At 33.9% G+C, this 17,572-nt stretch overlaps 1 protein-coding gene across 2 annotated transcripts in view; it reads right to left on the bottom strand.

Moving 5' to 3' along the window:
- Positions 1–17,572, bottom strand: part of LOC145241295 (voltage-gated delayed rectifier potassium channel KCNH8-like) — a 504,754-nt gene that overhangs the window by 355,956 nt on the left and 131,226 nt on the right. Inside the window, exon 1 of one of the 2 annotated variants that reach the window (XM_080104042.1) lies at positions 11,638–11,803. The exons of the other annotated variant lie outside the window; for it this stretch is intronic. Within the exon in view, the coding sequence (XP_079960168.1) occupies positions 11,638–11,686 (49 nt within the window). The 5' untranslated portion in view covers positions 11,687–11,803. Of the gene's footprint in view, positions 1–11,637; positions 11,804–17,572 lie in introns of those variants that run through there. 2 annotated transcript variants of the gene reach the window in all.

The following is a 17,572-nucleotide window of genomic DNA, read 5'->3' as shown; positions in this document are numbered from 1 at the left end:
CACAAAATAGAAGTTTATTTTAATACAAAATAGAAATTTTCGTAACTAATAAAATATAAATAATCATTAAATTTAGAGAAAACAAATATTTGTCTCAATCACACTTTTTAAATAATTGGTCTCTCTGATTAAAATATAAAATTTTTCGGTATTTTTTACAATAACTGCAACTCACTGTTCACAGTTGAAATATCGACTTTTAAGGTTTTCGGGTATAACTGAAAACGAATATTACAGTTAAATTTGGGGCTGATAAGTAGTTTACCAGATATGAAAACGTTTGTTATCCAACGTAAAAGTTAATGTAATCCCTGGCATCAGTTTGTTCCCAACCGAAAAATTAGTAATGGCCCTGCGTAACGGCTTTCGGAATAAACACTCCAGTTTTTTCCATTGGGGATTGAAAAATATTTGCTTTGACGCCTGCTTCAGTTACACGCATGCGCATTACTAACTACTCGGTTGTCAAAACAAAACAGCTGTCAGGGATTACATTAGATTTTACGTTGTATATCATATGTTTTCATATCTTGTAAACGACTTATCCATAATTAACTGTGATATTCGTTGCCAGCAGACCCGAAAACCTATTAAAGTCGACATTTACAATCCAAAACCCACCACGAGACTGAAATCAACCAATGAAAGGTTGACATGAAAGCAATCATTCAAAGATAAACAGAAGATCTCTTGGCCATTAATTTTAAACGAAATTCAATAAAATTTCAACTTGCTTATAAACAATAAATTTTATAACATTTATGTTTATCTACCCCGCATCGGTAGAAGTGCCAAGTCATAACAATATTGTCAGTATAATTCTATTCTTGTTACATCGTATTCCGAAATTATGCCACACCAGAACTTTACATTATGAATATTTAATTATGATATTATATAAGTTACTCTTATAATGGTAACAAAGAGACATATGCCTAACAAAACCTTATAGTCTGCAATAAGTGGTTTATATATCAAATGCTGTTGTCCTTGGGACCCGAACGCTTGATTCTGTTCCGAATTCTTTCTTTCCATGAAAAATGTATATGAAAATTCGGTACTTCCGCAATGCTGCGAGATACCCACGTTTTTGGAGAATATTATTATGAGGACACATTTATTTGATGATCAATCTGCAGCACTTTTCTCAAATCATAACTGCCTCAATAACATTGAATAGAGATCGTCCATTGCACAAGTTACCATGTGGGCAGACGGTAAAGTTGATTAGTGACCTGATGACTAAAGTTTCCCCAAATATTGCTAAAATATTTTTACAATGTTGGATGATTTCGTGAAAGCAATATTTGTCCCTAGAACTGATGTTGTTGATATGATCAATTATAATCATTTTCAAGAGTTATCAATCCATTGATTGTGTTTTAATGAAGATCAAGCAGTAGAATTTCCTGTAGAATCCGATACAACTGCCTAGAATGGCACACCATAACCTGATATTGAAGAAAAAAGCTCGTTATATCATTAAGAAATCTTGGTCCACCTAAACTGTGTAATGGCACACGATTAGCAATAAAATATTTGAAAACTAATGTTCTGAAGCCATTATAATAATTGGAAATTTTAAAGGTGAAACTGCGTTAATTACTCAGATTCCCCTTATTCTTCTGACATGTCATTTCAGTTCAAGCGTTTACAATTTCAAATAAAAATTAGTTTTACCATGTCTATAAATAAACCCCAAGGACAAAATTTCAAGATTGTTGGACTTAATCTTCAGACACCTTGCTTTTCTCGTGGCTAGTTTGGTGTTGGTTGCTCACGCATTGAAAGTCTTGAAAAACTACATTTACACACCTGTTAGATGTCACACTCGAAGTGTTGTTTATGTAAAGGTTGTTTAAAATTAATGCTAAAGGTACATTAACCAGTGTTCGTATATGACATACTTGAAACTAAATTTGAATTATTTCATTAACAGAATAGATTACTAATATCGTCTCTCTATATATATTCTACATTAAATCGTTGAAACGAAAAATAGATTTAGCAGTTTTCAGATATTCACTATGATATAAAATAATAATTGCAATTTTTACGTCATATTGTGAAAGAGGAAGGACTAAAAGATAAAATATTAAACTAGAAAAAGGATTAGGGCTACTGGCGAGACATCTATAAAATGAAACGCACCTACTTCTCCTACCTCACGGGAGAGTGAAACACTATAAATCAATATTTCGTGTAATCAATGTATGAGAACGAAATATTCAAATATATCAAATAAAATCTGGCAACTTCAGGTACTTCAGATAGTTGTAAACATTTCGATACATGTACGACATTTTAATTTTTCTTCCTGAAAACACGCACATACATAATATTAAAGATAAATTAGACTCAGTCGAACCCTCCATAAAGTTCACCTATGAAGCAGAAAACAATCATTCATTGCAATTCTTTTACTGACACACAAGAAGATTACAATAATTTGCAACACACTAAACAAACCAGGAATTCCAATAATACAAACCACATCACAAACTATAAAATAAACATTGAAATCAACTAAACATCATTAAACCAGTTTCTAATGCAAACATATACACTGTTCATTGCCAAAATTGTCATCATATATACGTTGGCGAAACCCATCGCAGAAAAAGCTCAATGAACATGAAAGAAATACAAGACCAATTCTCTGAATGCATTATCAAAATCTCATCGATTTTCCCAAATCTCAGTACCTTGTATATCAAATTTCGAGTGTGTAGACTTACAATTGACAGAGTTATTCCGTAGGGAAATGTACACACAAACACAGATACATAGACACGTTTACTTTTATAGATATACTAGCATTTCAGTCCGGCGTTGCCTAGGTGTTTGGATGTGTCTGTTGAGCAAAAAAAAAAAAAAAGTGGTAGTATGAAGGCAGGCACGAAGGAGGAAAAGAACGGAAAAAAAATCTGATGTCTTTGCTGTTACGACGACCGCCAAACGGGAATTGACATTTTTTTAAAATTAAGGCTAGACAATCGAAAGGAGAGGATGACTTTAAAAAATATCGGCGAAAAAAGCGACCCCCCTGTAGAAAAGTTCCCAGTTGAAGGTGAAGATATTAATGTTTTTAGCCAAGTTTTCGATATTTGTCGTATGAAAGGTCGAACTTTAAAACGATACTGATCTTGGTAAAATCCGTCGTCTCTGTCGAAAGTTTTAGACTGACATACATACATACAAGCATACATACATACATACATACATACATACATACATATGTATGTATGTATTGATAACTAAAAATTTTCGACCCAAACTGATTAAAAAGCTTGCCCTATCTCTGAATACCCTTTATGTCAAATTTCACATGTTTAGACCAGAAATTCTCTGAGTAATTTGGTAGAGACCGCATAGGTCAAATTTTTAAATTTGACCCCTATTATGACCCCTTAACATTTATTGTTTTGAGCTCAAATAAAGTTATTAAGTTAGATCCATGTCCAAGAAATTTATATCTAAAATTTCAAGTGTTTAGACACAAAATTGTCGGAGGAGTTTGGTAGAAATCACAAAGGTCAAATCGTTGAACGTTGACCCCTTACCAGCCAAATTTCTGGCCGAAACCGATCACATCGATTTTCCCAAATTTCCCTGTATATCAAATTTCGAGTCTGTAGACTAAAAGTTGGCAGAGTTATTGCGTAGGGAAATGTACACAGACACATAGACAGACACACACACACAGACACGTTCACTTTTATAGATATATAGATAGATAGATGACAACAACATTATAGATATATGATAGATGACAACAACAATAAATCTGTATATATATATATATATATATATATATATACACACACACACACACACACACACATATATATATATATATACTAGCATTTCAGCCTGGCGTTGCCCCGGTGTTTGGATGTGTATGTTGAGCATAAAAAAAGCGGTCAATTTTTTGTACCATTGCCCCCTTATTATGACCCCTTAACATTTATTGTTTCGGGCTCAAATCAAGTTATTAAGTTTGATCGATGTCCAGGGAACCTATATCAAAAATTTCAAGTGTTTAGATCCAAAATTGGCGGAGGAGTTTAGTAGAGTTCCCAAATGTCAACTCGTTGAACTTTGACCCCTTAATAGCAAAATTTCTGGCCGAAAATGGTTTTCAAAGTTTTTCCAAATCTCAGTACCCTGTATATCAAATTTCGAGTCTGTAAACTGAAAATTGACAGAGTTATTGCGTTTCTCGGGTGTTTGGATGTGTATGTTGAGCAAAAAAAAAAAGTGGTAGTTGGAAGGCAGGCTCGACCCCGTACCGCAAAGGAGGAAAAGAACGGGGTAAAACTTAACGTTTATGCTGTTACGACCACCGCCAAACCGGAAGCGACATTCTTTTAAATTAAGGCTAGACAATCTAAAAGAGAGGATAACTTTCAAAAATATCGGCGAAAAACGTGCCCCCCCCCCGTAGAAAAGTGCCTAGTTGAAGGGGGAGATATTAATGTTTTTAGCCAATTTTTCGATATTTGTCGTATGAAAGGTCGAACTTTAAAACGATACTGATCTTTTTAAAATCCGTCGCCTCTATTGAAAGTTTAAGGCAGACATGCAAACAGACATACATACATACATACATTTATATATTGGTAACTAAAAATTTTCGACCCAAACTGATGAAAAAGCTTGCCCTATCTCTGAATTTTAAATATTTAGACCAGAAATTGTCTGAGTAATAGAAGAGACCGCAGAGGTCAATTTTTTTAAAACTTTAACACCTATTATGACCCCTTAAAATTTATTGTTTTGGGCTCAAATCAAGTTATTAAGTTAGATCCATGTCCAAGGAACCTATATCTAAAATTTCAAGTGCGTAGACCCAAAATTGTCGAAGGAGTTTGGTAGAGTTCTCAAAGGTCAAATCGTTGAACTTTGACCCCTTAATCGCCAAATTTCTGACCAAAAAACGATCACATCGATTTTTCCAAATCTCAGTACCCTGTATATGAAATTTCGAGTCTGTAGACTAAAAATTGACAGAGTTATTGTGTAGGGAAATGTACACACACAGATACGCAGACAGACACACAGACACGTTCACTTTTGTCATATTTGGGCTGATGCATCTGCTGCTTATCTCCAATCCTGGACAGGGTTCAAAAGAGAGTCGCCAACCTGATAGGCCCTGAACTGTCATCTAGGCTTCAGCCTCTGTCCCATCGACGAAATGTTGCATCCCTCTGCCTGTTCTACAAATACTTTAATGGTGAATGTTCTGACGAATTACAAGCACTTGTACCCCTCGACGTGAATACCCCGACAAACCCGACAAGCAGCTAAATCCAACCCCATCACAGTAGAGATCCCTAAGTGTAAGAAAGCTTTTTACTCCAATAGTTTCTTCCCCAGAACTGCAAGACTTTGGAACTTCCTTCCGGGATTCTGCTTTCCCAACTGTACTGAGATGCAGAAGTTCAAGTGTAATGTGAATAAACATCTTGCTACTCATTTTCATTCATAATGCCCCTGCAACTTATGTCCCCGATAGTAGTAGCCCCTTCTTCAAAGTGACACTGTGCCTTGTTTGGGGTGAAAATTGACTGAAAAAAAAAAATAAATACTGTAAATAACATTTTTTCCTCTTTTTTGTAACTAGAATCAAACGTAACTCCCATGAAATTCCAATATGTAGAACACAACAAAAGTGCTTCCCTGCTGACTGCAACATAGTCGTCTTCAACCCTAATGTCAACAAATGCTTGTTGAGCCATCTTCTAAAGTAATCAGTTAATGTCTTTTCGCAAATTATTTCAATCCTTTCACATTATTGTTCTTCGTCAAATGGATAATACTCTAACCCTTTATCATCAAGTGACTTTGAAACTTGATAAATCATTATATATATATATATATATGATAAATCATTATATATATAATCATTATATATATAATCATTATATATATATATATATATATATATATATATATATATATATATATATATATATATATATATATATATATATATATATATATATGATAAACCATACTAGCAAAAGTACCCATCGTTGACTGGGTTCAAAAACAGCCTACAGAAAATGGACTCTGATTTATGAAATAGGTTATGAAAAGGAAGGGTTGTAAAGAGATAGCTTCGAATTTGGGTGTATCAAAACCAAAGCAAAATATGATGAGAGTAAAAATAAAATAGATAAACCCCATAATTTATTATACCATACCTGTTCACACTGAAACACTTATCACAATATTCTGTGGATCTATATTAAAAAAAACTTGTTAAACTTTGTGACATATTTCCATTCTATGGAGGTCAGGTGCGAACGAACACCCCATAATTTTATTATACCATATTTCTTCAAACTGAAACATAATTATCAAAGTATACTTACGCAGATAGATATGAAAAGTCTTTATTAAAGTTTGTGCCTATTTCCATTCTATGGAGGCCAGGCGCGAACGCAGACCTCACAATTTTATTATACCATCCCTATTTAAGTTAAAACATACTTATCAAAGTATTATTATGTACATCTATATCAAAAACACTTGTAAACGTTTTTTTTTTAATTTTTAAATTTTTTTATTTTCATACTTTGTGAACCAATTTTAATGGACCACTGTTCTGCAAGATCAGACATACCCATTCCTGTGTCTCGATACATCTTCTATCATTATATGTAATTAGTTATTTAAAATAGTCAACCATATGGGAGCCTATTCGTGACCAGACACACACACATACACACAGAGATATTCAGCTTTATATTATATTATATTATATTATATATATATATATATATATATAACGTGAGAGGTTTTTAGCTCTGACATTGATATTAAAAGCCTACTTATTCTATTTAGAAATTATTAAAACGAGCTTTTTAATATACTCAGCCATGGATATGCGAGCGACTACATGCAGGTTAACTAATTTGGATATTACTCGAAAAACGAGCATTAATTAATTACTTAATCATTTTTATGTTTTCTGATTAGATGTTTGGTTTTATTTCACGATTATAATGAATTCTATTTATGCATAGTTTCTACATTTTGAATAATTGCGTAGAATTTAAGATGAAAACGTTTAAGCATACGGATAACGTTCTACTATATAACAAACGACATTATTTTTGCACCAGATTAATACAATGTCTAAAATGACCAAATGCAGTTGGATCACAATGCAGACGACTTTGGATATCATTAGCATCCCCTAAGCTGGATTGTGGTCCAACTAATGCATTTTAGTGACGAAACAAACCACCCTACTTGTATTATTTGCTTTTTTTTTCAGACTATCGTTGTCATCTCCAGTGTCATTTTCACAACATTTTGGTCGATGTAACCTCCGACCTTCTTCAGGTGTATCTTGTCAAAGTATGAAATCTTTCTGTTGAATTTGTGGATCTGCAAGGACCTAAAGCGTAGTGGATTAAGTACCCGGCAAAATTCAGTTGTTAGTTATACTCTTCTGGAGGTCGAAGGTTCTATCCTCAGGTCCGCCGACACTTAAAATACAATTGCAAATTACTTGAGGCTTCTACCCATTATGGCTGACGGAGCGAGAGCATGGCAGCCTCGTGGATTAAAAAAAAAGGGTTATGTTTAAAATTCTGTGCATACTCTAGAGTTTGAAAACTGATCTTGTCCATGTGTGTGCGAAAAGTCTTTTTATGTGCATGCGCTAATGAAAAGTTGTATATTAAACAACTTGTGCACGTATGGATTTAGGGCATACGCTAACAGATAAGATTGGAGAGATATATGGTGAGCTACGATGTTCACTCTTTCGCTGCCGGAAATTCAAGTGCCCCGAGACGTTTTCTGCGCAAGCGGCTAGAGGCGCCCTTTTTCTTTTTACTGAATTGCTCTGGAGGTTCAATGTTTTGATTTTTTTTTTGACCAATCAGAGAGTTTTCCGGGCTGTCGGAAATTATGTGTCTGGGAGCCGGTGAAAATCTTTAAAAACCTCTGTATTTTCCAAAAAAAGGCAGTTAACAAAAATTCAGAGATAGTGTTGAAAGATATATATATCACTACTGTCTGCAGCTCAAAACTAACGCGACAACACTGTGAACGTAGCAGGCGAGTCGGCTGATAAAACAATGTGGGCGAACACACAGACACAGTAACTAACTTTTGTATTCCCCCTTTTATTATCGCATGCTCATTTTTAATTAATTTTATGTAAATAATTATTTTAAAACTTCCTTAATCTCAACTAATTCCCCCCTTTTTTTCACTCATAAATGAACTATTATTTTCATTGAAATATTTCCTAGAAAGTAATAAATCTTTTTTTATAAATTGAGAGTTAACTGTATTTGTTTTGTTGATATATTTTCTACGAAAGAACATCGTAAATTCGACTCTCTGTCTTGCTCTCTTTACTTCTTTTCCCCACAATAATAGTAAAATTAATTAATAAATAATAAACAAATGTAAGAAACATTGGAAAAGGCCAAAACTGGCGACCCACCGACGTGATTATTTTGAACACGCAAACATTTCTATTAAAAAAAAAAAAAGGCTATCTTCTGATGCTTCAAGTAACCAATCTTTTGATGTGAATTTCAATGAAACTAAACAAAATGAAAACCCAAGAAATAATTTCACTACAAATTCACCATGGACCAACAAACAAACAAAAAAAAACTGCCTTCTAATACTTCAAATAACCAACTTTTGATGTGAATTTCAACAAAAGTAAATAAAAAAACTCAAGAAACAATTTCACCAAGGTCGCGAAAAACTATGGAAATTCAACAAAAATAAAATTTTTTTTGTATGAAAACGATAAAACAAATCCTTCTGAATATAAAAATCTACTTTTCAAAAAAAAAAAAAAAAAAAAAAAAAAATTTTTAACATAAAAACCTATCTTCATAACAAAATTATAAAAGACAACATACAGCGAAAGTGTGAATAACAAAAGGGAAAACTAAAATGGCAGAAAACGTCTCGGGGCACTTGAATTTCCGGCAGCGAAAGAGTGAACATCGTAGCTCACCATAGATATATGTTTTGGTTTCGAATCCATTTGATGGCACACAAGTAATGTTTTACTATTGAAATCACTACTACGATGTTATATACAATATAATAATCGATAATCGATACCTAATCTTCTCTAAAATAATGCATACAAAATCTGCATGAATTAAAATATTATATTTAAGCGACCTCCTTGTGTATATACAGGGTGACCCACTTAAAAGTAGCCCATAAAATGTAGTAGGGAGGAGGAACATTTTTTTATTGTTTAAATTACCTGTAATGTTATAAAAGATGCTGGGGGTGTTCCCCGTTGACATCTATGCATTTCTGGGCACGTTTAACAACGTTTGCAGATACTGCCTGTAGATATTCTCTCGTGATTCTCCTGATAGAATTAGTTATGTTCTCCTTTAGTTGATCTAGGTTGTGAGGATTAAATTTTGTCCTTTTATTCTTCTCATTTCGTGAGCGATGTCTCTCACAAAGGAGGAAGAATTGCTGTTTTCTGGATACGAATCTATTCATCTGACCATTATCATTGGCTGTTTTTTTTTCTTTATTTTGAAGTGGTATTTTTTACCCTCTGATATCAAGTGGCGTCATCTTGTCTGGAGCGATTTTCATAAAAAATGAGTAAAGTTGCTTCTGGGGAGATTTCCCTATATAACAGGATATTGCATCACATTTAAATACTTTCTCGTTTGATCCACAATTACTAATATCTTTCTAATTCCACCTATTTGCATCACATGATCAGATTCAACCAATGAGCTCTCTACTCTTATTTCAGGCGAGTGACAAAGGTTAAGTGGTTAATGATACGGAATGAAAACCTGCGTGCCCCAAGTTCGAATCCAGAAACACTGTCACCAAACCCACGGTTGACCTTGTATCTAGCCTTCAAGGGATGGAGCAAATAAATATTCTTGACGATAGTTGAACCTGTTGGGTCAAAAATTTTCAATCATACCTACGTAATGTTATGCGCCTTAAAAACCTACTTTAATTGTATAGGAATTCCTATGCTTTAGTCTAGTTTGTCCTACTGATTAATATAGCTGAGGAGATAAGGTATTAGAGATCTTGGCGCAATGGATATTTATCGCCCTCCAACGAAAGAGCCAACGCTCAAGAAGGAGAGCATTATGTCCTGTAAAAATGCCTTGGCAACGCGTTTACACTCTTCAGTAGAGGCATCTTAGGAAATTAGCAACAAATTAACTTCTCAAATTGAGGAGAAAAGGTTTGGGAGAGTAGGCCCATAGAACTTCGCGGAACCAGCAACGTACCGCAGTCAACAGAAGAGATTCAATTTTAATAATGGTCTAGACTGGGTTAGTTTTGGTATTGAAGGTAAACCCTCATTTGATATAAAAAATAATTCAAAATTTGAACATGCATAGTCTAGCCTGCGCCACTATCATCTTTACCATCGCTCATAGCCCCATGTAATACACCACAATCATCTACTTTAAATCTACTAAACGAAACACTAGTATTAGACAAAAATAATCTAAAAACATGAGAGCAAAAGCGCCGGGTTGATATTCACTCATCTAAAATTAGTACAAAACAAAAATGTGTGGAAAGATTGTATTGCGTCAATCTTTTGAATAGGAATGTCTTACAAATACAACTAACCTAATATTTACAAAGTTAAACAGTGCATCACAAAATTATTTTGGGGGAAGATTGTGTTCAGCCAAGAATTTAAATGTCGATAGCATACAAACATAAACGGTCCATTATTTAAAAAAATAAGTGCAAAGTTACAAAAGTAATTGCGTAAAAGAACAGATTAGAGTCCTTAGTCATCAGATGTAGAACAGTTGATGTAGCAGGTCCAGTTCACAGGAAAATGCCAAAGAAACATGGGAGGAAGTGATATGGAATTTACAGAAATAAGGATAACTGAAAATAGCTGAGTCTTAAAGACAGGTTTAGTTCTAGTGGATTCCTAAAAGATTGTCGACAAATATAAGGACACGTTGATGGTATTGTCACGCTGAAAGAATGGATGAAAATTCTTGGATTAATAAATGTAAGAACAGCTGAAAGTTCACTTCACAGCGGAAGGTCAAGGAAAAAGGTAAAACTGGACTTGAGAGAAAGAGGGATAAATAAGGACTTGAGGAAGATAGGTTAGTTTGAAAGTAAATTTATTGTAATCGAATATGATGATAATGATGATGAAGGTGTTCGTTCCTACCTTTAAACGCCAGCATTAATAAATATTAATTTTCGCTGGGGTTGAACATTTGTAATTGTGTAATTGTGTACCAGGTGGTGAATAGACGGAACTAGTTTAGCCGTATAACAATGCCAGAACTCAGATTATACCTCGTCTCCAAACTAAATATTATTTTAAATTTTCAAGATTCTGTTTTTATATTAGAAACAACTAAAATACAAATAAAAACACGTTAGACTTTTTGCGCATTTTGCGTTGTTAATACGTCAAATACGACTTCAACAAAATAAAACAGTAAAAATAAAATAATTCTTTTCCTCTTTTTTGTGTGTGTGCATTTTTGTTTGTTTTTGTGTGTGTTTTTATTTAGTTTTTGTTTATGTTTTTGTTTTATTTCATTTATTTTTTTTTTTTACAGTTGCGTTCTAGCAGCAGTTATAAAAACTTCTTACCTCTGTTGGAACGACGCGAAATCTTCAACGAATCCAAGAATTTTCCCATGATGCAATATAACTTCTCAAGAAGCGCACGATTAAGAGAAAGTAGAAAATCCCATGCTTTTACTGTTTTTGTTTAGATGTTATCTTTTTTCTTTTTTCAAAGATTATTTCAGAGAAGGAACTTAAGGAAGCGGCCTGCGGAGTTGAATGCCTAATAATAGAATGTACGCTCTCACTACTCCAAGAAGGGGGGGGGGGGAGAAAAACAAGATCTCTCGGAGCCCACGGAGAAAACAGGGTGTGGCTTAAGCCATATCCAGGTATCTTCTGAAAGCGTTCTTTCTTTATCCCGATTTTTCGTCGACGGTCAACTAACGTGGTATAACACGGACTGATAGTTTCACTGACCATGCGATTAGACGACCAACCTCTTCACGCATCTTCGCCACGCCACTCGTTCAGCGGCACGATTCCAAAAGAAGTTAACGATAAAAAGGGGCGGTTCAAGTAATGAAAAACAAATAAAACAGAATTAAAAAAACAAAAACAAAAAAAAAAACGAGGATAAACATAAAAATAGAAAAATAGACTTTTAACATGATAAACATTCATTGGTTATGAGTGGAAAAAAAAATTGCACTTGCATGTGTCGGCGTCTTCATTTTCCAACGTTCAACGAAAATCTATGTCGACGATTGAGAGGTGAAAATATATACAAACAAACAAGTCACGCTGAAGATACACAGACGAACAGATATTATTTATACGCCATGCATGCAACACACACACACACACACACACACACTCACACACACACATATATATATATATTTTACAAGGAAATCTCCACTTATCAAGGCCCGGAGGCCACTCGGGGATAAGGGCTATTGCGTGTACAGTAATTAATGGGATAATATCGTAGTAATCGCTAGTAATGGAGATTTGATAAAGTGTTTTACTTAAGGGGGCGATTTATCAGGAATTTGTTTGTGTTGGACTTGAAGACATCCAAGTTGTAGTCAGGTAGGAAACAGGCAGACGGAACAGACTTCCACAGGCGTGCACTTCTCAGAAAGAAGCTTTGTTCATGGAATCTACGTTTTGATTTAGGCACAGATAAAGAATGGGGAACATTATTGACAGTGGTTTCAGCTAGACGGGTGTTTTTCATGAAGGATTGGCTAGGGGGGGACCAGAGATTGGAGCTTAGACGAACACTTCCCATGGAAATAACGATAAAACAACGACAAGCTCGCAACGTCCCTTCTGTGGGAGAGAGGTTGCAGGGAAGAGAAAAGTGCACACACACGTATATATATATATATATATATATATATATATATATATATATATATATATATATATATGAATTAAAAATCAAAAAGGTGTGATAACGGTGTACTACTTTAGCTATTTTACTTGCTCTTGAAAATGTTTATGAAACAGTGGCCGAAACGTTGAGTTATGAGATCGTATTTTTTTCTATTTTTAATTCATCAGATTTATTTTATCTTTTTATTATATCGCACGCACACACACACACACACACACACACACACACACACACACACACACACACACACACACACACACGCACGCACGCACACACATATCGTTAGTAAACAATTTCAATACAAGTATATTCATATAACATCCATATTTTTTTTTGGTTCTATGGTACGCCTTACACGTGTTTCAGTTAAACCATACAACCAATAAAATAACATGAATGTTATGTAAACATACTTGTGGTATTGGAACTGTCTACCAACGATATCTATGCTCTGAAAGTGCAAGTCCATTTTTATTGAGCTAAAATAAATGTGGCAATTTTATAAAAAAATCGTTATCGAATATATATATACATTAAAAGTATATGTTTTTTACTGTCAAAACATTCATATGACTCTGTGTGTGTGTGTGTGTGTGTGTGTGTGTGTGTGTGTGTGTGTGTGTGTGTGTGTGTGTGTGTGTGTGTGTAGCACCGCAGGAATAAAGGAAAGCAATAAAAATCCGATTATGCATTTTTTTCAAGTGCAAATGAAATGCATTTATTCGTGGTTCTTCCAAAATAATGCATTTCATTTTTTTGAAAACGACTTTTCGCCCATACATGTGCTTTTTAAAAGTCTTTGTCTCCTCGTCACGTCACACGGCCTCAGCCAGCATTTGTTGTCCTCGTCAAACACGTCGATCTTCACCGACGAAAAACTTGCTTCTCCTCTATACCACGTCCTGTATTTTTCTCTCCTTTTACTTTCTAATTTGCATACGTGCTTACACGACTGCTGCTGTTGATATTTTAACTAGCTAGCTATCCTTTAGCTGCTGGTCGTTTTCTAACATTGTTCTGTTATATATATATATATATATATATATATATATATATATATATATATATATATATATATATATATATATATATATATATATATATGTATAAGGAATGAAAAAATATACCAGCGGTGGTTGACGCTATGTTTTGAGAAAAATAGAAAAACCGAATGAAATTATTAAAAAATCAACGTTTCGTCCTTATTTCAGAGGACATCTTCAGGATAATTGAAATAAAAATGTAAGAAAAGAAAAAAGTCATAGATCGTGCGAAAAAGACAGTTTTTGAATCCTACCCATGTCGGGAAGGACAAATATGTGTGTGCGTATCTTCCCGACATGGGTAGGATTAAAAAACTGTCTTTTTCGCACGATCTATGATTTTTTCTTTTCTTACATTTTTATTTCAATTATCCTGAAGATGTCCTCTGAAATAAGGACGAAACGTTGATTTTTTAATAATTTCATTCGGTTTGTCTATTTTTCTCAATATATATATATATATATATATATATATAGTGTTCGACTGAGCTTCAATCTATGGTCCCCCCTCGCCAAACTTTCACAAGAAACACTCGTCTAGCTGTAAACACTATCAATAATTCCCCCCACTCTTTATCTGTGCCTAAACCTAAACGTAGATTCCATGAACAAAGCTTCTTTCTTAGAACTGTACGCCTGTGGAATTGTCTTCCGTTTTCCTGCTTTCCGGCTGACTACAATATGGTTGTCTTCAAGTCTAACGTAAATAAGTTCTTGATGAGCCGTTCCATATAAGTTATCAAATTTAACAAATTTTCATTACTAATGATTATTATATTGTCCAATTTCTACTGTACACTCTTTAACCCTTATCCTTGAGTGGCCTCTTGGCCTTGATAATGAGTTGATACCTATGAAAAAAAAAAAAGAAAATGTCCAATGTGAACAAGTTCTAATTGAATCGTCCCCCTAAGTAATCCAAGTTACAAAATTCCCACTGTTTACTATGCTAATATCAAAATGACTAATGTATACCTATTAACCCTTATCCTCGAGTGGCCTCTGGGCCTTGATAAGTGGTGACACCCTTGTAAAAAAAAATATATATATATAAGCTCGTATAGACTGTATCGCCTGGAAAGGTTTCTAATTATCATGTAACTAACTGACTGAAAAATGCTCGTGAATATGTGGTGACAAAATATTGCTTATGTAAAAAAAAGAAAGTATATCTAGTTATGATACTACCATCATCATATAGTTATGACAATGTCATCATCATATAATTATGATAGTGTAATCATCATATTATTTTGTCAATGTATCATCATATAATTATGATAATGTAATCATCATATAATTATGATAATGTCATCATCCTATAATTATGATAATATCATTATGATAATATCATCATCATATAATTATGATAATGTCATAATCATATAATTATGATAATATCATCATCATAAAATTATGATAATATAATCATCATATAATTATGATAAAGTCATCATCATATAATTATGATAATGTCATCATCATAAAATTATGATAATGTCATCATCATATAATTATGATAATGTAATCATCATATAATTATGATAATATCATCATAATAAAATTATGAGAATGTCATCATCATAAAATTATAATAATGTCATCATGATAAAATTATGACAATGTGATCATCATAAAATTATGATAATGTGATCACCATAAAATTATGATGTCATCATCATAAAATTATGACAATGTCATTATCATATAATTATGATAATGTCATCATCATAAAATTATGATAATGTCATCATCATAAAATTATGATAATGTCCACATCATATAATTATGATAATGTCATCATTATATAATTATGGTAGTGGCGTGATTGATAATTCTGACTTGCTATCTCTCGTATCTTTAACAAAAAGCATTCGTCCAGCTGAAATCACTATCAATAATTTTCCCCACTTTTTATCTGTGCCTAAACCCAAATATTCATTCTATGAACAAATCTAATTTCTTAGAACTGCCTGCCTGCGGAACTTTGTTCCGTTTGCCTGATTTACATCTGACTACAATATGGTCGTCTTCAAGTCCAACGTAAACAAGTTTTTGGCGAGCCATCCCCTTAAGCAATCAAATTTACTAAATTTCTCCTACTAACGATTACATCAATATTGTCCTAGTGACTACTGTACACTCATTAACCTTTATCCCCTATTCTCGAGTGGCCTACGGGCCTTGATAAATGGTGGCACCTTTGTAAAAAGAATTGCGATCGCACCATAAAAATAGTGCAATATATAACTATTTATGATAACACCATACTCCCAGGAATTACCGTTTTCTTTTGGAAGCTACTGTGACTTTTGTTTTAGGATCATAATATCATTTGCGCAGTGATTAGCACCTCTGTTTTGGGGTAGTGATATACTAACAAAAATAATAGCTAGAACATATTTTTATGCACGGAAGACTTTATTCGGTCTATATGCTACTTCGGGGTGTACTTTATTTATTTTATTTTTTTCGGATATGCAAAAAAAAAAAGATGTTACAATGGGAAACCATCTTTGTTCCTTTTAGTTTTTGGATACATCATTAAATAAGGTTTTTTGTACATAAAAAAAAAATCCTCTAATAATTTGTGTGTATACAAAGTTACCTCTACTATCCAAGCAGATAAATAATCTATCTTGGCTACCGCCTGACTCTAGCTATACGGCATAATCACCGAAGTTAAGCAACGATGAGCCTATCCAGTATCAGATGGGTGACCATTTGGGACTTCCAGGTGCTGTGTGTGCTCTCCGCTTATCTCAGCATTGTTTCAAGCGTCCTGGAACTTCTTCTTGCCACTGGACTCAAACAGTGCCGATTCAGGAGAGGTGTAGTTGGAGATTGCGCAACACTTGCCACACAATTACACGCGAAGCTACCCCTGCAGGGGGTATCCTTTGTCTTTCAAGAATGAACGGAGGCATCAAGACGCTTGCTACAAATAAAAGAAATAATGAGCTCGTTCTGTTACCAATTCTTACTTCGTTTCCAATCGCCTTTTACTTAACAAAGATGGTCAATAAAATTGTTGTTTTTTTAATGTTAAAATGTGACTTTCTTTTTCCATTCTGCAATGTAACCAAATTCGGTGCGAATAAACTGTCGTCTGACTTGTCCGCCAAATATCAGTAATGGATACCAAACATTCTTTTATCGCTTTTCAACATAAAGTAGAGTTGGATCGGATGCACTAAATTGTACATTCATTATGACACACTCCTCTCTTTGTACTTCTTTAGTTTAAGCTGCGATAATCCTGATAATGATAAGACGATCACTAAAGTGCCCCCTGCATATTATTGAATGTTATTGAGCGGCGATAAAACAAAGTGTGTTATACATTCATGTCTGAAACGTGAGGCACAAGTATACACACATATATGTGTGCGTGCGTGCGTGCGTGTGTGTGTGTGAGTTCGTCGCTTGATCACTTAAGATCGTCTTAATAATGTTATGTCTGTATATGGATTTTATAAATCAAATTGTCCTTAATGCCTGGTGGCTTCGTGACGTAGTTCAAATCCTTCAAGCAGCGGTAATCGTCACTTCCTGCACGGATGATTGCGAA

The sequence above is a fragment of the Euprymna scolopes genome, chromosome 20 (genome assembly GCF_053919585.1).
Source record: "Euprymna scolopes isolate OS-2025 chromosome 20, ASM5391958v1, whole genome shotgun sequence".
NCBI classification, from domain to species: domain Eukaryota; kingdom Metazoa; phylum Mollusca; class Cephalopoda; order Sepiida; family Sepiolidae; genus Euprymna; species Euprymna scolopes.
The sequence above is the reverse complement of the archived record's forward strand: the minus strand, read 5'-3'. Positions and strand labels throughout refer to the sequence as shown.